Source organism: Lissotriton helveticus, chromosome 2_1 (genome assembly GCF_964261635.1).
Source record: "Lissotriton helveticus chromosome 2_1, aLisHel1.1, whole genome shotgun sequence".
Lineage (NCBI taxonomy): Eukaryota > Metazoa > Chordata > Amphibia > Caudata > Salamandridae > Lissotriton > Lissotriton helveticus.
Genome location: NC_136059.1, coordinates 1,906,353,273 through 1,906,379,364, shown reverse-complemented (window position 1 = coordinate 1,906,379,364; position 26,092 = coordinate 1,906,353,273). Strand labels below are relative to the sequence as shown.

General features: G+C 45.6%; 1 protein-coding gene across 5 annotated transcripts in view; it reads left to right on the top strand.

Annotated features, from left to right (window-relative positions):
- ADAD1 (adenosine deaminase domain containing 1) overlaps window positions 1-26,092 on the top strand; it is a 1,111,472-nt gene that overhangs the window by 137,205 nt on the left and 948,175 nt on the right. For all 5 annotated transcript variants that reach the window (XM_078676822.1, XM_078676823.1, XM_078676824.1 and 2 more), the window contains one exon: window positions 23,440-23,623. In XM_078676822.1, coding sequence (XP_078532948.1) covers window positions 23,446-23,623 — 178 coding nt within the window. In that variant the 5' untranslated portion in view covers window positions 23,440-23,445. The remainder of the gene's footprint in view (window positions 1-23,439; window positions 23,624-26,092) is intronic.

The window sequence follows — 26,092 nt, the reverse complement described above, 5'->3', positions numbered from 1 at the left end:
GAAGGAGGTTAAAAGCACAAAAATAGGCTATGTCCCAGTAAAACTGCAAAACTCTGTCAAAAAAAGTTGGTTTTCTGACAAGTCTGCCTGTCCCTGAAAGGCGAGATGATGATTTCAGTACCATAAACCCTTTGTTGGTGCCAGATGCAGTGAAAAGAAGCAGACGCTTTCTTCTGCTGTACTTTTTTCACATTTAAAAAAAAAAATGATACCCAGGATTTGTGGATTCCTCCAGGGGAATCCACAAATCCTGGGTACCCTAAGAATCTTCAGGGTATTTGGGGGGGAAAAAAGGACGCAAGTTTGACGTGGATACCTTATGTGAGCCAAAAGTTACAGGGGCCTAATCGCGGACTACCCAAAATAGCCACAAAATGGCTGGCTTAGCACAGGGGAAAAGGCCTCGCAGTGAAAATTCCTTTGTGTCCAATACTCGGAAAAGAGAAAATTCCCAAACTTGCAGCAGATTCACCGCTACCAGACATGGAGTCTAAATTAATAGATGCATCAGGGAAATTGGTGGCTGCACCATCCGCCAGCCATTGGCGTATAGCCAACACACAAGGCCTACTAGCAAGGTATGACAGGCCCCACTGGGATGAAATGGAGCAGTTACTCCAATATCTCCCTGAAGAACACAGGAAAAAAGGACAAGAATTAGTGCAGATGCGGAAATTGATATCTAATTCTTCTATCGGATGTGCACTAGATGCTGCTGATATTGCATCAAGGGGTATTCACACCAGCATTCTTTTTAGAAGACCTGCATGGCTGAGAATCCGGAGGTTCAACAAACTATTCTTGATGACCGAGGGGGAATTAGGGCCCGCAACTCAAAAATAGAAACATCTCCCTCGCAAGAACTACTTCCACAAAAAAACTGGGGGCAAGACCTATAGCTGCACTAATGAAGATATATAAGGCGAAATGTATTGCAGTAGCCACTTATGGTAGCTCAATATGGGGCTATAGTGTTTGATTGCCTACAGGTGACCGAAAATACATTTTTGAGATCAGTCCTATCAGTGCCACAGTCCACTCCCTCATATACTATCCATTCTGAACTGGGGGTAGGGTTCAACTCTGACATAAGAATGGCCCCCGTAATATGCTGGATGAAGACCTGGCTGAACCATATTATCATGAAAGACTGTCTCTTACTAGAACATTCCAGTAAGATTCAGTGGTTGACCTATATTAAAAATAGCTTTTTTTTAAACTAGGGAGACCGGAGCTTTTCTCCTCTCCAGAGATAACATCTAAGGATATTACACAAATTAAGGGAGCCATGGCACAGATGTTGACTCTGCAGAGAGAAGAAATAGAGCTCAGAAAACCTACCGTAAGGGTTAATCTTATTGTTGCCAGTTTACCAGGACCAGAAACTTATCTTACCATGGTGAACCGTCCTTACCATAGGTTTCTTTTAACTCGTTTTCGTTTTAACCTGATCCACTTGAATCTTGGTCATTTTCCTAAATGGAGCACTCCTGAAAATGCATTGCCGTGTTCTTGTGACAATTTTTCCACTCAGAACACATTGCATTTTGTGATGTTCTGTGGTCACTTCACGGAATAAAGAATGAAATTCCTGGTCCCAATACTTAAGGATGCGGGGTTCTTGCAAGTCAAGCCTGCTCTCTTGTTTGTACTTGCAATTATTAAAGATCCCCCGGATCACCTTTCATGTCGCTAGTTTTTTAGTGGGTGCTGTCAGGACTAAGAGCAAGAGGACGATTAATTGTACCTAAATGTCCATGGATATAAATTAGAATGATGTTTGCACTGTAAAATTGATAGCTAGGGTATCTAAATTGGTTGATGTTTTTATCCTATTTATTGTGAGTTTATAAAACCTTATGAAATTGTTGGGAAATTTTTTTTAATTGGCCTAATATTCTTTTTTTTAATTATGTGTAAATAATGTATTTAATGTCTGTGTTGTATTGTACCATTGTCTTTTTATGATATTGATTTATCGAAATAAAGTATTCTGACTGACTGACCCTTTTGACAAATAGAATCTTTTTGGACTTCATGTAGATGAGTCACTTGAGAAAATTAAAAATGGACATGCAAGTGGCAAAATCAATGGGAGCACTTCAGTCACCATCCAGTAAAGGCTCCTTTCGCCGCTCATTTTATATGGAGGAGGATCCAAAGGTAATTACTCAGATCCCAATGTATCCACATTAAGGTCAAACACACAACTGTTGCCATCAAGAGGTTTCTATAAAGATGGGTACCGAGGAAACCACTTCAAAGGCAGAGGTAAAGGCACACCAACACGTACCTCCCCATCTCCCAACAAACCGTGACTTGCCTACAATTCTCCCCCAACCATTTTACACCTGTCAGGGCAAAACTTCAATAATTCTTCACAATTTGGAAATCAATAACATCAGCCAAATGGGCATTAGACCTTATCCAACATGGTTATTGCCCGGAGCTTACCAGCGATCCTCCCAATATTCCACCTCACGCTTACAAACTCACTACTACACCAACAGCTCCTCAAACAAGAAGGACAAGCTCTTCTAACAAAAGGAACTATAGAACCAGTTCCATTCCAACACCAGGGATCAGTGGTGTACTCACTTTACTTCCTAATCCCCAAAAAGGACCGGTCTCTAGGACCTATCTTAGATCTCAGAACGTTAAACCTGGGTGCACTTCAACAAGTGCTTCCACTTCTACAACAAGGCGACTTTATGTCCACACTAGATGTAAAGGAAGCATACTTCCATATCCTCATTCACCCAGCACATCGCAAATATCTCAGATTTGTGTTAGCAGGAAATCCCTATAAATTTAAAGTACACCCATTCGGAATGACTACTTCACCCATAGTATTCACAAAATGTCTAGCGGTAGTAGCAGCTCATCTAAGAAGACAACAAATTCATGTCTTCCCATATCTGAACGATTGGCTCATCAAAGTCAACACACAGCAGAAGTGTTTACAACTTACTCAAACTACCATAAACCTTCTCCATCAATTGGGATTTACAGTCCATGCACAATAGTCCCATCTTCAACCCGCACAACTGCAAACATATCTGGAAGCAATGCTGAACACTCACACAGCTGCAGCCTCTCCTAATGCAGCCAGAATTCAATACGTTCGCACTTTATTACAGTTTCAAAACAACCAATACCTAATAGTCAAAACATTTGAGCTACTATTAGGGATGAGGGCATCCTGCGTTGCTATAGTGCCTCATACAAGATTACACCTGCGTCCTCTACAGGAATGCTTAGCACGTCAGTGGAATGAATCACAGGGTCAATAACAGATCTAGTGTTGATAGACCGCTGTACTCCTCGCTCTCTGCAGTGGTGGAACAGACAAAGCCTATCAAAAGGGCAGCCCTTCATTGACCTGATTCCACAACTCATACTAGGAGCAGGTGCATTTCACAGGTTGGGGTGCCTTTCTCCCGCATCTAACAATTCAGGGTTTGTGGGACCCCAAACACAAGAGTCTCCACATCAATTATTTGGAGCTTCTAGTGGTTTATCTAGCACCAAAAGCTTTTCAGCCTCACATCATAGGGAATGTTATTGTATGAACGTATAGTTTGACAGCTATGTACTATGTACAAAAACGGGGGGGAAGGGGGAGAGACACTCTCTACAGTTGTCGCTCCTCTCTGACCATTTGGCATTGGGTAATACTTCACAAAATTCATCTTCTGGCAGAACACCTTCCAGGCATGCACAACCAATTTGCTGAATTCCTCAGCAGGATTTGGCAACAAGTACACAAATGGAACCTTCATCCCCCAGGTTCTCTTTCCATACTTCCAGAAATGGGGGTTTCCACAGATAGACCTCTTTACCACAGCAGAGATCTCACAATGCCCAAACTTTGCCTCCAGATTCCCACACCATATATCCAAAGGCAATGCCCTATGGACAAACTGGTCCGGGATATTCGCTTATGCTTTTCCGCCTCTCCCTCTCCTTCCATTTCTGGTTCAAAAACTCAGGCAGACATCACTCACACTGATTCTAGTGAATCCCACATGGGCTCGTCAACCATGGTTCACCACACTGCTAGAGCGGTCAATTGCTCTACACCTAAAGATGCGCCTCACGTCCAACCTTCTCACACAGAACCATGGAGAAATCGGACATCCAAACCCCAAGGAGCTCAACCGAGCGATCTCGCTCCTGAAGTCGTAACCAGATTGCATGACCATCCTTAAAGAAGCCTAACCCCAGAGCATGTTAAGCAGCAATGTGGAAAAGGTTTGTTATATATTGTAATAAAACAATTGATCTGCTAGATTCATCTATTCAAAATATTATTTATCTTTTCCATCTACAGCGAGTTGGCTTAGCCTACACATCTATTCGACTACACTTTGCGGCAGTAGCTGCATATCTGCAAAACGGACAACATGTTTCCTTATTCAAAGTTCCAGTAATTAAAGCTTTTGTGGAAGGTCTTAAATTAAAAATACCACCCAGGGTACCACCTGCAGCTGTCTGGAACCTTAACATTGTTCTCACAAGGCTTATGTGTCCACCATTCAGCCATTACACAATTGTTCATTACAATTTATTTCATGGAAAGTTGCATTTCTAGTTGCTATCACTTCATTATGACGTGTTTGGGAGTTACAGGCATTAACCTTAGAAGAACCTTTCTTTCAACTACATAAATGTAGAGTAGTTCTTCGTACAAACCCAAAATTCCTTCCAAAAGTAGTTTCTCCTTTTCATATTAATTCATCAGTTGAGTAACCTGTGGTACTCCAGTATTGGAGCTTTCATAGATTCACATGCCTGAATCCTTCCCCGTCGTCGAGACGGGAGTCTCCGGTACATAAACTCTCCGGTACATAAAAAAGCAATGCTTAGTAGTATAGCAAACTGAAAAGAGGCCTAGGCCCATTTTCCTTTTGCAACCCATAACCTTCGTTATGTAAAAGAGACCAAACTTGTCCCTGAACCAATCAGAGTCCCTCACCCTCTAGAACACTCCAGAGAGAACCTTTTGCCCCTCAGATTTTCTACCACACGTTATGCTAGGGAGTCTCCTTTGAGCTCTGCTCAAACTCTGTGTTTTTAACTACATTAAAGAACTTTGTTCCTAGTAATTCTGCTGGATTATGTTCTACTGTGGATTATCTTCAAATAAATTCTTTAACCCCTTCAGTGCTAATGACAAGGGTAACTCGTCATGGAGTTTCCATTGATTTCAATGGAAATTACATTGAAGTGCCAGACAATGCTTAGCATCCAAGTGGTTAAAGAATGTCTGGAAAGAAGAAGAAAGGATCATTTAGAGCCTGTGCGACTTGTTCCTAAAGGTTGCTCTACACTGGCGATCCTCACACTGACTGCATTTACTGTCTATTCCCGCAGGCCAAAGACTGCAAGGTATGTCGCACTTTCTCAAGTAAGTTTCTGAGAGGTAGTGAAAGGCGCCTTTCAATATGGTGTCAAACGCTAAGGCCAGAAAGGAGGTTTTCTCCAGTGACAGTGATGAGGCGTCGTCCTCAACATCTAGGAGATCTCAAAAGAGAAGAACATCTCCTCAACCTCATTCCTCAGGGGAACGTACAGAGAAGGCCCTCAAAAAGACCACTCATGGGTTTTCTGGGCGCAGTCCTTCAAAATCTCCTCACTCTGTGGAAAAGGAGAGTAAAAGACATGCTTTTGGGGAAAAATCATGTTAAAGAGACGACTTCTGAGCCGTCAAAATTACCTCATGGTCAAAGAACCCTTCAGGAAGCCGTCTTCTATACCTCCTGAGGTAAAGACTAAGAAATCAACATCGTCAACGGGATTGTCGGCGAAGAAACCATCATAGTCGTCGACGAGGATTGAGGTGAAACTCATATCAAAAACACGATCATTGCCTATTACAGCCTCTGTCGGCTGCGTAGTCTATGGCGGCACCGGTCGTCGTCGGTGGTGTCGACGCCGGTTACATCGAGGGTGTCAACGATGACCACGACGGGATCATCGTCGACAGGGACGACGATGACGGTCGTTGACGACGGATAGCTCTCTATGCCTAGTGTCGACTATGGCATCGACGACCGTGGTGTCGACGGCGATCTCGTCGACGAGGGAAATTCCAAAATTAGAAATCATCAGGAACACACCTGCTTGAAGAGCAGGATTCATAGGAAGGGGAGGATGGACCCTTTGGATACTCCTGTAGTCCCTCACAATTACATGTGAAGTATGAGGAGAAGGACTATGAGGAGGGATATGGAGAGTACCAATACCCTCAGCAATAGCACTATCGCCAAGAGTACCAGGAAGGAATGGTTGGTATGCCATCCTCCATGATGATAGATCTGCAGTTTATGCTGGCAGACTATGGAAACAGATTTCCGCTGACACCAGCTTCTCAGGAAATCCCATCCCTACTACTCCAGTTGGCAACAGGCAGCCACAACAAGAAGTTATGCCGGCAACTCCTCAAATAATAGACCACCAGAATCCGGTCACCACAGATGATGATGACCAGGAAGAGGGAGAAATGACTGAGCCCAGCAAAAAATGGGATGATTACTTGAATCCATCGCTGGCATCTCCCTCACCAGGACCGGTGGATTTTCCGCAGATTCCATAATATAATGGAGAGAGCTGCGAGAGGTTCCAGCTTCCTATAGCGACGATACAAACGGAATGCTTCTTATAAGATTTCAAGGAGCCATTCCAAAAATCAGTCCAGGCTATCCCCAATTGTTAGCCATGTGTGGGAGGAAGGTTTATAAGTGATGAAGACACCCGCGACAGTTACGCCTGTGCTCGCTAGGTTGGAGTAACAATATAAAGCTCCTTTAGACGCACAAGCGTGTTTACTGGGCCATTCAAAACCTGATTTAGTATTTTCGCAAGCGGCGCAACAAAAATCTAAGAATCCCTCTGCGCCTATATCAACACCTCCTGACTAAGAGGGGAGATGCTTGGACAACGCAGGAAAGAGTTTCTCATCCATGTCTGCTCTCTTAGTCAAAGCAGATAATGCCCTTGCTATTCTGGGCAGATGAGACCGGCATATGTGGTGCGATATGGCACCAAACATGGATCTCTTCCCAGAGGACAATAGACAGGAAGCGAGCAGAGGTGCTAAGGCGTCGGGGGTCGTTCAGGGCGACTGCCTTTAGACCGGAAGTCCAAAACTAAGATCCTGAATCTCCCCTTCGATGGAGAAGATTTATTGGTAAACAAGTGGATGAGGCATTTCAAGGTATCAAAAAAGATTCAGATACTACAAATGCCCTGGGTACACTAGGATACCGTAAGGTGCGTTTTCCGAGCCAGGGAAAGAGGCCAGTCATCCTACAAAGGGAGTTATCAACAAGGGAAGATAACCCCTTTTATTCCTCATCATCACAACCATATTGTCAGCAACAGGTTAAAAAACAAACAAGGAGCTATACAAAGTCTGCTCCTAGAGGACGAGGAGGTCGTCAAGGGAGAAACGAGGATGAAAAACAATGACAACCTCCTGGATCTGGCTACATGTTGCTCTTCCTCTCCACAAGTTCCATGGGTGGGAGAGTTACTTTCCATCTACATTATTGACAGAAAATAACGACGGACAGATGGGCCTTCCATAAAATACAATTCGCACACACTCTTGAATTTTCTTCAATTCCCTCCTTCAACGCTGCCAACAAGTCAAGCGATTAAACATCTATCTCAGATGCGTTTGGAGATTCGGACAATGCTCCAAAAGGGAGCAATAGAACCGGTGCCGATCTTCCAAAAAGGAAAAGGGTTTTACTCCTGTTTCTTCCTAGTCCAGAAGAATGCTCTCCAATGGCGTCATATTCTAGACCTGAGAGCTCTGAATACTTACCTTAAGCAATTTTTCCAAATGATGACCCTCCTAGACATTCGGCTACTCTTAAACGCACGGGATTATATGACCACTCTAGACTTACAGGATGCATATTTTCACATCCCCATTCATCCTTCCCTTAGACTGTATCTTCGATTTGCAGTAGCCGGGGACCATTACCAGTTCAAAGTACTACTATTTGGTCGCAAATCAGCCCCGAGAATCTTTACAAAGTGTCTGGCGCCAGTGACAGCTTTTTCTCAGTAAGCACAGACACCAAGTATTTCCATACCTGGAGGACTAGTTGGGAAAAGCACCATCAGAAACTTCAGCCCAGGTGTACACTCCGGCATGTATACAGTTGTTCGCCGAACTGGGACTGACTTTAAATATAGAGAAATTGTGCATTCAACCGTCAAAGAAGATCACGTTTCTGGGAGTGATTCTGGACACCTCTGTAATCAAGGCATTCCTGCCACAGAGAGGCAACTGGGTCTCATGGCTCTAGCCAAGATTTTCACAGGAAAACAATGTCTTTCAGTACCTATATGCAAGTCGCTACTAGGGGCAGTGTACTTTGGCATACCTCTGATTCCTTTATGCCGACTAAGGATGCATCCATTACAGGAGGAACTAGATTGCCAATGGCACCAGATAGAGGGATCCTTCGACAAGGTGAAGTTTACCCTGGCTACGGTGCAAGCAGTGGCATAGTCCACAAAAAAAACAACACAAAAAAACATCTCGGTGAATCTTTCCACTGATGCATCTCTGGAAGGATGGGGAGCATTCCTTCAGGACCTGCAGGTCAGCGGTTGGTGGAAATGGCAAAAACAGCCTCGCATCTTCTGGCTTGGGCTCTGAGCGGTAGGCTTGGCACTACTGGCTTTCCTACCAAGAATTCAGGGAACATCTGTTATGGTGCGAACAGACCACACAACCACGATGCACTATCTCAACATGCAGGGAGATACAAGATCCTCCCCCTGTCGTGGGAAGCACAAAAGATAGGGAAATGGGCTGTCCAACATGGAGTGTCTCTAAAGACGGAACACCTTCCAGGAGATCAGAAGGTCAAAGCGGGCACTCTCAGCAGACTAAAATCGACCTGCCACGAGTGGGAGATCAATCAGGACATACTGCAAAGCATCTTCTTCAAGTGGGGAATTCCAGCAGTGGATCTGTTTGCGACAACTCATAACACAAAATGCCGGTTCTTCACAAGTTCGCATCACCAGAAGGGATCTGGGGGAATGCGTTTTTGATAGCATGGTTGGGAGTCTTTGCCTACGCCTTTTCTTCAATTTCCCCCTCCTGCCACATGCTCTCACAAAGATAGAGGAACCGTGCAGAGTAATACTAGTAACTCCTTGGTGGCCCAGGCAACACTGGTTTACGGAGTTGCTCCTGCCGTCGGAGGATCGCCCAATTCGTCAACAACCAATATCATCACTCTTGACAAAGTCCCACGGACAAGTGCTTTATTCGGACCCGAGATCGCTGCGCTTAGCGGACTGGCTCCTGAATATTCCGAATTCCGCATCCTAGATAGTTCGGCAGAATACAGAGATATTCTAGCACATGCCAGAGCGGAGGATGAAATGGAAAGATTCAGTCTTTGATGCCAAGAACATAATATTCATCCTCTAAACTCAGAGGCACATGAAAATATTCCATATATTCTGATGTTGGCAAAGTCTGGTTGGGCCCATGCTTCTATTAAAGTACACCTGGCGGCAATTTCTCGATATAGACAACTTCCTTGAGTCCATCACTGTGGTTTGAAAGAATTATGACGCACTTCATGAAGGGGTTGTTTCAGGCCAGAAATTCTTATCCTGGAAGCTAGCTTTTCTTAAAGCTCTCACTTCAGCCAGAGTTGGAGAAATACAGGCTCTCAAGATACAAGAACTGTTTTTGCAGTTCAAGAAGGACAGGGTTGTCCTCTGGACTAATCCCAAATTAATTCGAAAAGTGCCAACAGATTTCCTTCTTAAGGAACCACTGGTTCTTAAGCGGTTTTCTCAATCAACCTGCAACGGCAGTGGAAAAAGCTTTTCATTCATTAGATGTTGAACACTGCCTGAAATTTTACGGGCAAATAACAAGGCCTTTCCGCAAGTCTTCCCAAATATTCTGGCTCACCCTGCCGCTTTCCATGGCCGGCAGGGCGTCCCTAATTAAAATGGTTATCCTTCCCCGGTTCCTTTATCTTTTTATCAACATTCCCTATTTCCCCGGCGCTTTCTTCTTTAAGACGCTAAAGACTGAGCTACGCAGGCTTTTTTGGGGAGGCAAGAACTCACGGCTCCAATGTTCCACGCTTACCTTGCCCTACGACAAAGGAGGATTCGATGTGCCGGACTTCGAGGAATATTACCAGTGCGCTCAGGCACATTTTGCCTACCACTGGATGGCTCCTACGCCTTACATGCCACATATTGCGGTCGAGGACTGGATAGTACACCCCCTCCCACTCTCTGGATTACTCCACTGTCCGGAATCATCCATAACCACGCCGAACACATCCGTTTCGTGCACGATGGATGCATGGCGACGTATGACCAAGAGCTTGTTGTGCCGACTACCATATTCGCCGAAGTTGCCTCTTACCTACCATCCGGAGCTCTCCTTATTGCGGGAACAAGGATTCCGCTTCCTTTGCGCTAAACTACATGTCTCCTGCTGGGGCGACCTGTTTGTTAATGGTCAGTTTAAAACGGCGGACCTTTTCTTCAAGACGCACGGCCGCACTCCTCTAGACCTTATTTATTACATCCGCCTACGTGCGGGGATGCGGGACATACTCCCCCACTTCCCTGACGAACCTGAGATTTTGCCTCCGCTCCACTTCCTGTTAAGCTCCCGGGATGGGGCACATTTGGTATCTGGCCTTTACCGTCAGCTCAGGGGCGCTGTGCAGATACCGGACTCCAGCGCTCGGGCGTGCTGGGCCGCTGAGTTGGCTACTGACATCACTGATGAGCAATGGCTGTACTGCTGTGCGCTCACCTCCCGCTTATCTGCCAGCAGCAGATTCAAAATTATACATTATAAATTCCTACAACGGATGTACTATACACCGGTGCGCAAACTCAGATTTGGCTTGGCGGAGGACGACCGCTGCGTACGCTGCCGTGCCGGCCATGCGGATATTCTGCATTTGGCGTGGGAATGCCCACAGGTGGCCCTTTATTGGCAACAAGTGACGGATGCCCTTACAGACATGACGAACACTACGGTGCCTATGGACCCCTTGGTGACGATTCTCGGATATACTCAGCAGATCCCTAGCTCGAGCCGGAAATTTGTCGATACTGCTCTGCTTCTGGCCAAACGGCGTGTGGCCTGTCGGTGGGGCCGTGGCAGGGCACCCAAATTTAAGGACTGGCTTGCAGACTTGACCTACTGTCAAGACCAACATAACACATTCGCTGACTTGTTGCCTACATCCTGTAAACCTAGAGACATATTGGGTCCCCTGGTGTGCTACATGCTCCAACAGACGGTCGGGGAGGATGCGCCTGAGGAGGGCCTTGTTCCTCTTTGAAGCCACATCGTACGGCCCTGGAGCAGGCCTTCACTCTGGCTGCAACATCCACATATCACCGTGATCGGCATGGGTCGTGCTTTGCCTCCTGCGGGTGGGCTGGAATGATCAGCTTTCCGTACCGATGCCCCCATACCCACCTTTGAGGCTCCCCCCCCCTCCTGGTGGCGAGTGTCTTCCCCCCCCTCCCCCCCCCCCCCCTCTGAGTTGGACCATTACCCCCCTGCACCACACTTTGCACATTCCCGAACTCATCTTCCACCCTAACGCGTTGCATGCACATCACAGCACATGTCATTGTCTTCGGACTTGCTAGTAGACTGTTCGGAGTATGGAGTTACGACTGCCGAACGCTGCACTGCACTACCTATCTAGACTGCCTTACTGATTTGACATCTTTTCTTTTTTTCAAGGGAGAACGAAATGCCTCTTTGTTTCTTCCATGTTGGGAAGTTTTTATTACTGTTCTGACACTGAATGTTGAAGTAGATAACACTGTTCTGCTGCTGCTCATCCTTCAGGGGCCCTGCAACGTCAGCTGTATTACTACCATCGCTCATGCATGTACTATGCCGCCGAGCCTCAGGGATGCCGGCTACGAGGCTGTGTTATAATTACCGAACCACGCTGCCAGCCTCCGGGTTGTGGGCACGAAAAGCTGTGTACTCTGCCTTGAATTATGCAATAAAGCAGTGTTGAACTCAAAAAAAAAAAAAAAAAAGTCTTCCCAAATATTTGTTGCTTAGTGTCCCTAGGAAGGTTTTGTTTCCCCCTGTAAAAGGGGAATTTCTCGGTAGATTTCAAAGACAATACAATATTGTCATCAGGTGGAGGGGAAGCCGTTGAATGCACCTGTTTGTGCACATTCTACAAGAGCATTGTCCACCTCCACTGCTTTATTTGCATGAGTACCTATCCAGGATATCTGCAGGACTGCTACCTGGAAGAGTACTCATACCTTCACCAGACATTACTGCTTTGATGCACCTGCAAATAGGATGTGGCAGTGGGGAGGGGGAAGCAGTACTGAACGGTGAACCCTCTTTTCCATCCCTCCTCCCTTTGTTGGTGATATAGGCACATTTTGTCGGGATATGTTGTGTTAGAAGCCATTTGGGAAGATTTATTTATATATAATATATATAATAGACACTGCTATTATCAGATTACATATGTTGCCTAATTCGAGATCTTGGGTGACAAAAATGTGCTATGACTTACTGCTTGCTATTCTGATTCAGGCATGTGAATCTATGAAAGCTCCAATACTGGAGTAAGAAAACAAGTTACTTACCTGTAGCTGTAGTTCTCCGGTATTGGAGGCTTTCGTAGATTCACATTCACCCACCATCCTCCCCTGAGAGGCTCACCTCTGATTTAGCACAAAAGATGTTTATGGCACAAGTGCACGATAATCTGAGTGGCAAAAGGTTCTCTCAGGAGTGTTCTAGAGGGTGAGGGAGTCTGATTGGTTCAGGGACAAGTTTGGTCTCTTTTACATAACCAAGGTTATGGGTTGCCAAAGGAAAATGGGCCTAGGCCTCTTTTCAGTTTGCTATACTACTAAGCATTGCTTTTTTGATGTACCGGAGACTCCCGTATCGACAACGGGGAATGACTCAGGCATGTGAATCTATGAAAGCTTCCAATACTGGAGAACTACAGTTACAGATAAGTAACTTGTTTTCTTATTCCCTCAACCTGATTCAGTAGCAGAAAGGGCTTTACGCACAATTGATGTCAAAAGAGCACTTTTAGATTATATTGATAGAACAAAAGATTTTTGCAAAACCAAACTTTTTGTTGCATTTGCTCCACCTCATAAATGAAATCCTCTCTCTAAATCCTGTATTTCTAGATGGGTTGTTAAATGTATTCAAACTTGCTATGCTACAGCTAAAATAACTTTAACCAGACCTCCTAGAGCACATTCGCAAAATAGGAGCATCTATGGCCTTTTTAGGTAACATTGCCTTAGCTGACATATGTCTACATCACACATTTACCAAACATCATTGTGTGGATGTATTTGCACGTCAGCAAGTAAATGTTGGACAAGCAGTGCTAAAAACACTTTTTCAAACAACTATTGTAATGTGTATTAGGCGTTTTATTTTTTATATTGCAATTTTATATAGCGCAAACATGGCCCGAAGGCATCAGAGCGCTTTACAACAGTAGCATAATACAAGGGCACAGCAAGTTAGTTACAAGAATTATGTTCAGACATATTGCATCGGTAGCTGCGACCAGATGTTTACTGTATGCAAGGTAGTTGCGTCCTCTGTGTGTGGGGGCAGGAGGATTGAGGCATGAGTCTGTTTTTGAGGGACATTGTTTTATATTATTATAACATCAGCACTTGGAGGTGTCTCTCACGACAATGGGCCGGCCACCTGTAAGCTGTGTGTTTTCACATGAGAGAGATAGGATGCGTGTGCGATGGGGGTTGGCACCATGTTCTGTCTCTCTAGGAGCAATGTGCCGGGGGCAATAGCGTGCGGATGACTCTGCACTGTAGGAGGGGCAACCAGAGGCCTGAGTCTGTTTGATGCGTAGATGAGGAGTGTGTGGCGTGTGTGAGGAGAGAGCCTGTGCTATGCATAGGAACGTTTTTAGGTCTCGCCTAGACGAAAGCAAAAGCGAAGCTTTTGCTGTCTAGGGAGACAACTTATGTCGCCACTTTCTGGGGAATGTAGGGGAATGTGGACAGCAGACTGTTACGAGCTTCTCCTGCTGGAGATTTGACCTCGTGAGCGCGCCTTGACTGCATCTAATGTGTGTGGTTTGTTTTTTTAACGTGGGCCGGGCGCTTGCTTTAGTCAGTTTCACTTTGAAAGTGCAGGCGTCAATGGGTCTGGTAGTTGTTCATGTGGAGTGCCTTTTGACCTCGTGAGCGCGCTTTGCCTGCATCTAATGTGCACACGCACGCACACATACAGAGACATTCCCCCCCGCCCCCCCCCTGCCGCATACACAGAAGCGCCCCCGGCCGCCGCATACATACAGAGACACCTCCACCCCACGCCCCCGCCGCAGCTCTCCCCCCCACCTGACAACACTCACCGGCACCAGGCTCTGCTGGCGGGGGCTACACGAGAGCTCCCGCTCCTCGGGACTCTTTCCGCAGCACTTCTCTTTGCTCCCGGTGTGACTCCTCGGCTCTGCAGCTCTTCTCCGGGGCCGCGGGACAAAAGCTACTCCTCTGCGCAGGCGGCTCCGGGGCACTCCGCAGCTCACGGGAGCCCCGGGCCGCGGGAAGACTTTTCCTCTCCTTTCTCGGGTGCTCGAGGAGGCGGGACTTCCGGCCGGGCCGCGATGCAATTGGCTGGCCGGCCGGGCGGCTGGTTGCTTTCGCTACCTTCTAAGATCTGGTTATGAATGGTGGGCGGGGAGTACCGCTACACGCTAAGCCTGCTTACTGAATGAAATGCGCGTTGAATGCCACCGCGTCACCACAACAGTTCCGTGGGCGCCCTTCCCCCGCCTTTTGTACTTCCCCCTCCCGCCAGGGGCCGATTGGTCAATAAGAGCCTTTGGGTGCTGCTGACGGAATCACCACTAACGCGTGTCACGAATCTATTTAAATGAGGAGTTTCATAACGGCAGAATCCCAGCGCCCACATGGAATGCTGAACATTTCATCTGGTTGTGAGAATCCCTTTAGGAGCGGCCACTAGACACAGACGAAACCGGCAAAGGGAGCTGACACACCTCTGTGCACGCACCTGCTCTTCTCTGTCTTAGCCTCGATGTTCAGCTTTTGTTGACAGAACTCCTTCCTGAAGCTGCAGACCTGTGCCCCGCCGTTCTGCCAAACCACGAGGAGAGTGGGCAGGTGCTTGGACCCAAGGATGTGTCCCCGTCATACAGCCAAGGCATGCATCCTGACGGCGTCAGCTGCAGAGGTAAGAGTCCTGGTGCGTGCAGCGAGATGCTCTTTGCGTATAAATACTACCAGCCTCAAAGGTTCATTAGTGGCCTCCGATGAAAGATTTAAAAAAAAAAAATTTAGTTGAGCTTCAATTACCCGTCTTATTTTCCAGGGTGTCAAATTATTCTTTTATGAATGCATGGTCTAATTATTCATCATGATCCTTGTGTTATTTCGGTAAATAGACTTCTTTAGGATTGTTCAACAATGGACTTTTCTTTGGATGTTGCTGTCCCTTGTGATGTGGTAATATCCAAATCTGTTTATTTCGGATTCTTGAGCCATAAAACAATTAAACAAATAAATACATACAGACATCTCATACATTTCACCGTTTTAAATAAAAAATATGTCACAAAATGGGAAAGTGATAAAAAGAATACCCTCCATTCGACTATAATAAATGGACGGTGGGGGTGGTGTGGAATTGGCAGCGTTATTGGTGACACCACTGCCATGCAGACACAGACACCACCACTGGCATGCACACACAGACACCACCACTGGCATGCACACACAGACACCACCACTGGCATGCACACACGGACACCACCACTGGCATGCACACACGGACACCACCACTGGCATGCACACACGGACACCACCACTGGCATGCACACACGGACACCACCACTGGCATGCACACACGGACACCACCACTGGCATGCACACACGGACACCACCACTGGCATGCACACACGGACACCACCACTGGCATGCACACACGGACACCACCACTGGCATGCACACACGGACACCACCACTGGCATGCACACACGGACACCACCACTGGCATGCAGACACGGACACCACCACTGGCATGCAGACACGGACACCACCACTGGCATGCAGACACGGACACCACCACTGGCATGCAGACACGGACACCACCACTGGCATGCAGACACGGACACCACCACTGGCATGCAGACACGGACACCACCACTGGCATGCAGACACGGACACCACCACTGGCATGCAGACACGGACACCACCACTTCCATGCACAAACAGACACCACCACTTCCATGCACAAACAGACACCACCACTTCCATGCACACACAGACACCACCACTGCCATGCACACACAGACAACACCAGTGGCATGCACACATAGACACCACCACTGCCATGCACACACGGACACCCAAAAAAATTTATGCAAAGCATTGTCATTTACAATGCCAGTAACTCAAACTTTAATGCTGCGAGACCTATTGCATTGCAAATGCTTGTTCTATGTGGTAAAGAGGCGTGCCTAGCTGCAGAGTGGCCCTGTGACAACTTGAGCCAATTCTGGATTTTTTGACAATTGCATGTTGTATTCCTGGAGTTGTAGTTTCCATTTCAATAGTTCATGTACGTGTTCTAAAATCCAAACATACAGAGTGCTGTGAGATGAAAAAAACCAAAAAAAGCATTGGCAACAACATTCTGCTTTTAATGTGCTAATGTATGCAAATATAGGCATGCAAAACTGCAGTTTGTACGCATTGCAAGAACAAATGTTTGGCACATTAAAGCCCCAACTATTGGGTTTACCAAGACTGTGGGATAAAGTAGAACAAGCATTTGCAATGCAATAGGTCTCGCATTTACGTGAGTTTGAGCTATTAAGATTGCAAATGACAATTCCTTTTATTTTTGTTTCCGTTTTTAAAACCGAACTAAAATGCATTGTCATTTACAATGCCAATAGCTTGAACTTGCATAAATGCGAGACCTATTGCATTGCAAATGCTTGTTAAATCTAGCCATGGGACTGGTCTATAATAATCGCGTCCACGCCAGAAACCCAACGATGAGCCAATGCCAGACATGACTGCATAAAGAAATTCCCACTGAATTGAATCAAATGCCTTTTCTGTGATTGTTGACGGCACCTAGCCAACTGGACTTGCATTCAACTAGCTATCCAGTACCTGGATCATATTCTTGATCAGATTCTTGATATTTGACAGTGATTTGTTTGGGGATAATCCGGGTTTGATTTGAGTGGATTAATGTGCCTACTCTGAGGAGCAACCTTTTTGCTAAGATTTTACTTTAAAAGTTTTAATCCGGGTTGAGCATTTATAAGGACAATGGGAAGCCACGTGTTTGGTGTCTTTTTTTGAAGGGAGACGTCTGTGGCAGGGACCCCGCCCCCCCCGGTCCTAGATGTATTAAATACTTCTGTCAACTTAGGGGGCTAAAACTTTTGTATATTATAAGATTCGAATTCTATCCACAGACCATCGAACCTGGCTACTCTCCGATAGCCATCTGCTTACCCGCTCCTTTCTCTTCCGGTACAGTTATATCAGCCCCAAAGGCAGTTGCATTTTCCAGCTCCAGCTTAGAAGTGGAGGTGCCTGTCACATAGTCCAGCACTACTTTATAATTTGCAACATTAAATTTGGTCATGGTATGCTTTAAATGTTGCATTTATCTCCAACTGGGTTAGTCTCTTTCACCTTGCGCATAATTTCCCCTCAATCTGCCCATGTTGAAAATGTGCCCTTTCTGCAGGGTCACAATGAATTATTTGAACTTTTTGCTGTACCCTATTTTTGCTGTGTATCGAACTCTATGCACTTTACCCCTGCTAATCCGTAGTAATGTAGTAACTCCTCCACCCACCATGGTAAAATTGGTTTACTCCTGATTGATCAATTTAACTTGCCTATAATTCCCTAGTATATGGTACCCAAAGTGTACCTGTGGCTTGTAAGTTAAATGCTGCCAGTAGGTTGCAGCACTCTTTCTACACATTGCAGTGGCAGTTCAAACATGATTGCATGCCTGCCACCAGTAGCCGGACTTTCCAGGTTTAAATTGGTAATCTGACCTGTCAAAATAACGCTTTCAACAGGCCTAAACCATGCTTTTAAATATCAGTAAGTCACCCCCCGGGGTTGGTTGTATTGCTCATAGGGTAGGGTGCATGATATTTAAAAGTAGGACCTGTAGGAGTTTTAATGTTCCACATGTACTTACGGTGCAACAGCATAGAAGCTATTTTCAATGAAGCAAGGCGGGCTGCTTCCACAGGGAAACACTGGTTTACATTATAACCCCTTAAAATGCTAATTTCAGATTGGAAACTTTTAGAGAAATATTTCATGGGCTCTTTTGATTATTAAAATAACCCAATTTAATCGCAAGATCAGGTTTTGTCTAACTATTACAAAACCCGTACTTTAATAGTTACCTTTTGTCTGCCTAATGACTCTGGAGGCCTTTCTGTACGTATTCAACTGTTACCAGATATCTTGATGGCTCCGCTCACCTGTAGTGAAATGTTCTCATGACAGGCACAGTGGGCCTGGGGTGTGGGAAAGTGTTATCCTCTCCTTGACAGATTAGCTTGGGGGTTGTGCTCAGACTCTTGGTGCACTACAGAAGGGCCTTCCCTGTCACAGACAGATGTAGCTCACACCTGGATCTGCCTTTCCTTTGTCCTTCTAGTTAGCCGGACCCAACCCCAGTGGGAGGGAGAGATGCCCCAGAACTAGTTTAGAGTGCCTCTCGTGCCAGGAAGAAATGTGGCATCTCAAGGCTTCCACTTCCGAACACTTCTGGACCTGTGGAAGATCAGAGGAGTGTTGAATCTGTTGTCCGATACCTGAGAAGAGCCTAGAAGACTGGATCTGCTCTCCCTCTTGTATCAGAATAGAACAGTGGACTCCCAAGAGTCATAACGCTGACCTCCTGCTCAAACTACAGGGATACAAGTTACAGATAGCCTTTCCTGCAACTGCCCAGCTGATTGATGACCACTAGAATTGGACTGGACTCTGCCAGCCGTCCTGTGAGCCTCTTAAGTGCCCCCTTGAGGACTGGGGTGGAGGGGGTGGGGGGATGGGGAGTGGGGGTTGCTTTTAGAAGTGTACTCGTGGTGGATTTGGGACTTAAAGGACAATATTAATAAGGTAAACTCTATGACCAGGAAGAATTGTTAGTCTCCCTGACCCACGCTTCATCATAGTCCGTGTCAAATGGAGCTTAGGCCCTGTTCTTCCATGACCATACACTATCATTGGCGCTTTGGGCTTCTTGTTGCTGTTTCTTCTTAAAATGTGAAGATATCATACCTCCAGTTCCCCTAATTGGATTTTTGTCATTTTGGTGTCATTTTGTTTATGAAATTTTACTATATTTTTGTAATTGTTTTTTTTCCTTTTTTATTGTCTTGCATTTTTAATTGTTTTACTGTTTTGGTTCTTTACACATTGCCTCTAAGTAAAGCATGCCTGCTCAATGCCCTAGCTGAGCTTGGATATATTTAGTGACTATAGTGTTTCACCCCGAAAAGGATTGTGGTTATTACTTAAAGTAGGTACCTTAACACCCTCAACTAATACCTCAATTCCTTACAGTGCTCTGAAGCAGCCGGCTTCTCATTTTCTTCCCGGGACAGCTGTGTCTGTGTGTGTGTTTAGTATTGTCCTCTCTGCCCTCCCCCGCCTCCATCTCCTCTAGTGTGTAAAGTTGGTGTTATTTTTTGGGAATTTTCATGTGTACTTTGATCCGCACCCCTACCCTGCTTGGTATGCAGTGTCATCTCATCACTAACATAAAGGCTACTTGTTGCACCATGGTAGAGTATGTGGGAGTCGGCGTTCACCTCGTAGTACTTAATCTCCTTTCCCAGGGAGGATAGAAAATCAGTGTCTTGTAGCAAGTCTGTGTTGACCTTCCATGTTGGAATTGTCGTTGTGGGTTCTATCGCACAGTCGTGAGCAGGGTCCATGGTCGGACTAAATCTTAGCCAAGTACTCGGTGCGTGTGTCCTTTATGTGCATTTGTGGGCAGCGGAGAAGTTTGTCCAGTCCTGACATGCGCATTTTGCAGGCTTGAAAAGAAAGAATGCTTCCCCACAGGGTTATGCGCTCTTGAGCTATCTTGCAGGCAGAGGGTGTGATTGATCCTTTGCCCCCACCATTCACTCAATTAAAATCTCACCTCCTCCAGCACTCGGGAGTGAGGGTGGCTGACAAGAGGGTTGACAAGTCTACAAAGAATTGCATTTGGTGTGTTCGGGGCATGAATATTTAGTAGAACAATATATTTACCTGCCAGTTTACCTGTCACTACCACATATCTTCTCAATGAATCAATCTTTGCCAAAAGCTGGAAGAATATCTGCGTTGTAACCCAAATTAGGGTTCCCTAAGCAAATGCTGAGTACTTTATAAAATATAAGTGGACCCCCCTTATTATTATTATTATTATTATTATTATGTTTGCGCTACTGTCAGCTTGAGTAAGAGGTCTCCTGCAGGAATGCAATATGTCTCCCTGCATCTTAATGTAAACTTGCACATTGTGGCGTATACTAGGGAAGTTAAGACCCCACACATTCTGTGATTATTTTATTCTGAAATCTTAAATGCGTTAAAGGCATGTCTTACAAAATGTTTGCATACCTGATTTAACCGTCCCGTTCCCTGGAAATCACACATTTTTAATTTGTTCTCTTCTCCACTCCAACAGTCTTACAGCAGTAAACAACAAGAAATCAACAGCTTCTCCCTTCCCCAAACTGTTCCCACCCAGGATCGTTACAAAACTGCAACCTGTCCAAATCTACTGGAAACGTTATCCTTTTCCACACCTCCAAGGTAGCCCGGTAAAGCCTCACTAGTGAGCGCTTTAAGATCTAGGAAATAGAAAAGATAGCAGGAAGAAAAAAATATGCAAAACTGCGGAGGGCAGTAGGCTCCGAGCAGCCAGTATTTACACTGCAAATCACAAAAACTGATATTGGCCAATTCTATCCCCACTGTCAAAACTTCGATCCAAAAGTCTTGGGGGAGTACACCTGCAGCAATCTCCTGTAAGTTTGTCTGCTGTTTTCTGCTGAGATCAGAATCTCCAGAACTCTGTTCCTGATGTAGAGCTTCTATCCACATGTTGCCCTACCACCGAAGATTTCTGTAAGCAGCTCATTGTTGCTGCCCCTCTTGTTCTACTTCACCTTATTACGTGTTGTGGGGCCTGTTCCCTTTCGTCGTATAGAATGTTGTCCTCTGTGAATTCACGGTTTATTGGAGGCCTCTGAAGGCCTGTTTATTCCGCAGGTATCCTAGTTATCAATCCAAAACCCTGTTCTTGAATGGGTCATCAAAATTTTTTTACCTTTCCCTCCACCGGATCCTAAGGTGAGCAGGGAACTGCTGCTTGTATATTGACCAAGTTGGCAAAGCCTCCTATTCAGAGAGAATTGATGTATGCTGGGACTGAACCATGAGCTTGAAATTTGGATACAAGGCAACTTTGTGTTTTGCACTGAATGGGGCCATCAGATCGAGCCTGTTTCAGGAAGTCTCTGAAGTGCAGCAGTTTGACCACCATGCATCATCGGGGTACACCGGGTCTAGGGAGCCAATACGGTTCCCTGTGCCTTCTCTCCATTGTGAAGCACTTGGACAGACCCTTGGGCACAACCATCACCTGTATCCAGTCTTCCAAGAAAGCCCCATCTTTATATTTTCTTGGAGTCCCACTCCCCTTATGATGTTGTACCATGCACAGCCTTCTTTTTCATCTACCCTGCTTTCCTGCGCCTTCTCCTTCATTTCTTCCAATTGCTGTTTGTGGTTCTCCATTGTAGTGGTAAGTTCCAGCACATTCATTTTCACCTAAGTGACGCGGTTTGCCATATTCCTGTTATTGTGTCAGCAGTCCTTTCTCTAGTACTGCATGCAGAGTATTTCATGTTTTAACTGATCTCTGGTGAAGCCTATTGCCCCAAGTATTGTCATATTGTCCATAGGCATCTATCCATCAGTACCCCTTGCACAGTTTGTGCAGTCTTATTCCTTTCCACAGAGCTTCTGCCAGCGGCATCCTCTTTGGTCTTCTGGGTTCTTCCTATTGTTGCAGTATTCCGAGCCCGCCCAGTCTTACCCAGGTGCAGCCAGTCCAGCAGATAAAACTATGTACTTTGATTAGGCTGGTACCCAAAAGCGTAGTTTGGGATGGAGGATGTAGCATTTTTGCTGTGATGGTGGGTCAGTGTCTGTGATGCAATCACTCGTCAGATCAATTAGTCGTAGTGTTTTCCTAAATTCCCAGCACCTCCGTCCCTGTGCAATTCCCCATCAGAGTGGCTACGGCATACCACCAGCAATGCACCCACCTCACCGTTGAGGGAAGCCTTTGGTTGCATGTTGTTCAAGAATGCAAGCACCCACCCCAAAGTCAAATCTTTGAGGCCAAAGGTTCATTAAATGTAAGACATCCCTAATGTACCAGTTAATTTGCTCATGCTCTCTCTACTTGAACATGCTGGGGAAACACCATCCACTACTGGGCCAGGACTATCTGAATGTGTTGGTTTTACGACACTTCCCAACAAGTCCACTTGCCTTTGGGCATGGGGATACCTCTGGCTTGAAGAGTGGTTTCCCATGAACACCCTGGAATCTGTGACTGCCTCCTCAAGCATGTACTAGAGTCGGACTTGGAGGAAGATTAGGGCACATTTCCCCCTCCTAGTTCCAGTGCTGTTGTTCACGCAGCCCCTGTCAGACCTGGGGCCACTCAATCTGCAACCTCTGTCCTCTGTGCTGCTTCCCCCTCCACGCACAGGCCTTGTCCGTTCCTAGGCCCTCATGCTCTTAGCAGAGCAAGGCCCTCCGATGTGTGAGGGTGGGGTTTGCAGATTGCCACCCTCCTCTGTGCTGCTCTGTTCCTCCTCCACAGTTGTCATGTATGTCGTCTTACTGAGCTCAACAATCCACGTTACCCAGCAACTGCAGCCGGCACCCTTTGCAACGCTGAGCTCCTCCACCACTTGTGCCCTCCCAGGACTCTGTAGGGACCAGTACCAGCAGGATAGGCACAAAGTGACCTGGACAGACGGCAAGCCAAGAGCATGACCTCATTGTGTGGCAGCTGACTTTCTCAGTATGTTGCTTAATTTCATGAGGAAGAACTAGAAGTAGCCCTCCTTAGCCAGTTACTTGAAGATGTATTTTTGTGAGTAAGAGAGGATCTCTTCCTCAGGACGTCTTATCCACGGAAAGCAGTGGCTAATGAAATCTATATGAGAATAATTATTTTCCATGTGAAGTATAAGTATCTACTGTGATGCTGTATTTTTAAAGTGATTGGGTATGGCTTTTCTAAATTAAAATTTTATTTTTCAGCAAAACATGGCTAGCAATGGTGATTGGCCTCAGATTTCTCGAGTGCCGAGTTTTGCGCAAATGCTGAAGAAGAACTTGCCAGCCCAGACTTCTCAGACGCCTGCCGCTTTTACTGCATCGAGTCCATTTACGTCTGCTTCTGCAGTGTCAAACGACGGAGCATCTAAACTAACACAAGTCACAGGTATTTGATATTTGTGCTATAATTTTCTAGTTGGTGTAAACATGGCATGTCCCACCTAATACGTCCTTGTTATGAGTGATATTCTGTGTAGTCTCCATATTGTTCTTTGTAAAGCGCTATCATATGTCTGTCCTGTGTGTAATTAAGTGACAATTCTTTGTGCTCTTGTGCGTTAATTTGAAGACTACTTTAATCCCAAAAAGAAAGTTTGTATAGCTGTAAACCAAATTACTGCTACACCTGGGGTGCAGTGTCACTTGAAGCGGAGTATGGCTGCTACACTTGAGGGCTGGCTGAGCCCTGACCTGGATGTGTTTTCCTTTCCCTGCCGGCTACATTGTACTGATTGTCCTTTCCTAGCTGGCAGTGGTGCTGCACTCTAAATCTGAGTTGGCTGTGCCTCTGGAGACTTGTGATAGGGTGTACCTGATCCTGACATTCGAGAAACTCTGCTTCCCTATCCAGAGCAGGTCATTATCTGGTGGAGGAAAGGTCCAGTAGAAGCCAACTGGGGCGCTGAGGTCCGGGAAAGTGTCCGTGAGCTAGTTGACTCAGATATGTCACTGTGTACACAGTTTTTTTTTTTTGTCCTTTTTTTTTTTTTTTTTTTTTTAAATCCCTCTCCGCAAGAAGGCCCAGAATGTGTCAATTACAAGTTGAGATAGATATTCACTTATTTGCCTAGCTCTTTACTTATGTGTCTAATTATAAAGATCGGTGTTCAGCCGAGGTCATCTTAGCATATGGAGGGGGAAGGAGAAGTGAAAAAACGAATTGCAATCTTCAAAATAGAAATGTTTGGAGGGATTTTATTTTTTAATTGCAAGTAACTTTAGGTAGCACTTGGGGACTGAGGGGGATCCGTAATTTTCACAGGCGGTCAATCTTCAGACTGCAAGATTTTCGATACTCTGTTCCTTCAGACTAGGTCTGAAGCCTTCGGAATAAGATCTTCGTCATGAGTGTGCAAATTCCAAGATTTGTTGGGGGTGAAGTCAGAGGAACAAAAAGGAGGAATTCCCAGGGAATTTCAATAAGCCAAAGCAAGGTGAGGTAACACTTGGTTTGCTTCGTGAAGGACAGGTCCTGGTCTAGAATAAAATTTAACATGAGGAGACAGAGGGGAGGTTCTCACAGTTGTTTGGGCCCCAAGGAATTGTCACCACAGCATTTCTATTTGCAGATCACCAGTTCAGTTTTTCTGGTGTTGAGTTTGCATAGTTATATGCCATTCATTCATCATAGATATTATACTTGCCTTGGTGAATGGCTTGCTATTGTAAGAATCTGGTGGTCAGTGTGAATAATAAGCTGTGTGTCACCCACATAAGCAATAGCTTTTCCTGGTCTAATAAGCTTGACACGTTATCTCCTATAAATTTTAAATAGCATAGTGGTCAGGCTGAACCCTGTGGGACCACACAACTAAATAAAGCTTTGAGGTGTATACAGAGGCGGGCTTAAAGAGTGCAAGAAAACCCCCAAAACACAATCATGATTTCCTGGTGCCCACTTAGAAGCTGGTCTGTGATACTGGAGGTGACTGAGGTCTAAAAAGACCTCTCTAGCAGCTTCAGCCTTGTCATAAACAATTCGGAGCTAGTCCACCCTAATCACCAGTGCCGCCTTCATAATGCTCCCAGGCTGAAAACACAGCTGCAAAGCATCAAGAAGGACCCCCTCTGGTCAGGGGTTTCGTCTATATTTTTAGACACTACCGTTTGTTGTTGGTAGAAGGGTTGTAGGGCACTAGTTATAATAATTAATAATAATAATTAGCATTTATTAAGCGCCTGGCTGCACAAAGCTGTGTGTCCCCGCGCTAACTGCATAATGCAAACCCATCAGGGAGAACATGAGCCATAGGAGATAAAGTTAGTATCTGGGGAATAAGTGAGTTTTAAGTTTAGCTCTGAAACTCATTTCAGATGGCTCCATCCGTAGCTGGATTGGCAGAGCATTCCAGAATTTGGTGGCCAGATAGCGGAAGGATTTTCCGCCCATCTTAGCTTTTGTGATACGAGGGATTTTAAATAGCATCATGCCTGATGATCTAAGGTCTCTAATCGGCCTATGAATGGTAATAAGATCTCTCAGATAGCAAGGGCCTTTGTTTTGAGCAATGCGGTGTGCATAGCAGAGAGTCTTGAATATGATTCTCTCTTTAACAGGGAGCCAGTGAAGCTTGGCTAGTGCATGTTTAGTAGATGATCTCCGCGGGAGGCCGAGCACCAGTCGTGCTGCAGAATTCTGTATGCATTGTAACTGGTGCAGACCCTTTTGATTTAGACCGAGTAGGAGAACATTGCCATAGTCCAAATGAGGGGATACTAATGCATGGACAATCGTTTTTCTCGCTTCGGTCGGCAGTAGGTCAAGTACTTTACGGAGTACTTTTAAGGTGCCATAGCATTTGCTTGTGACTTTGTTAACCTGGGCTTTGCCTGAGAGGTCGGCATCAAGCATGAC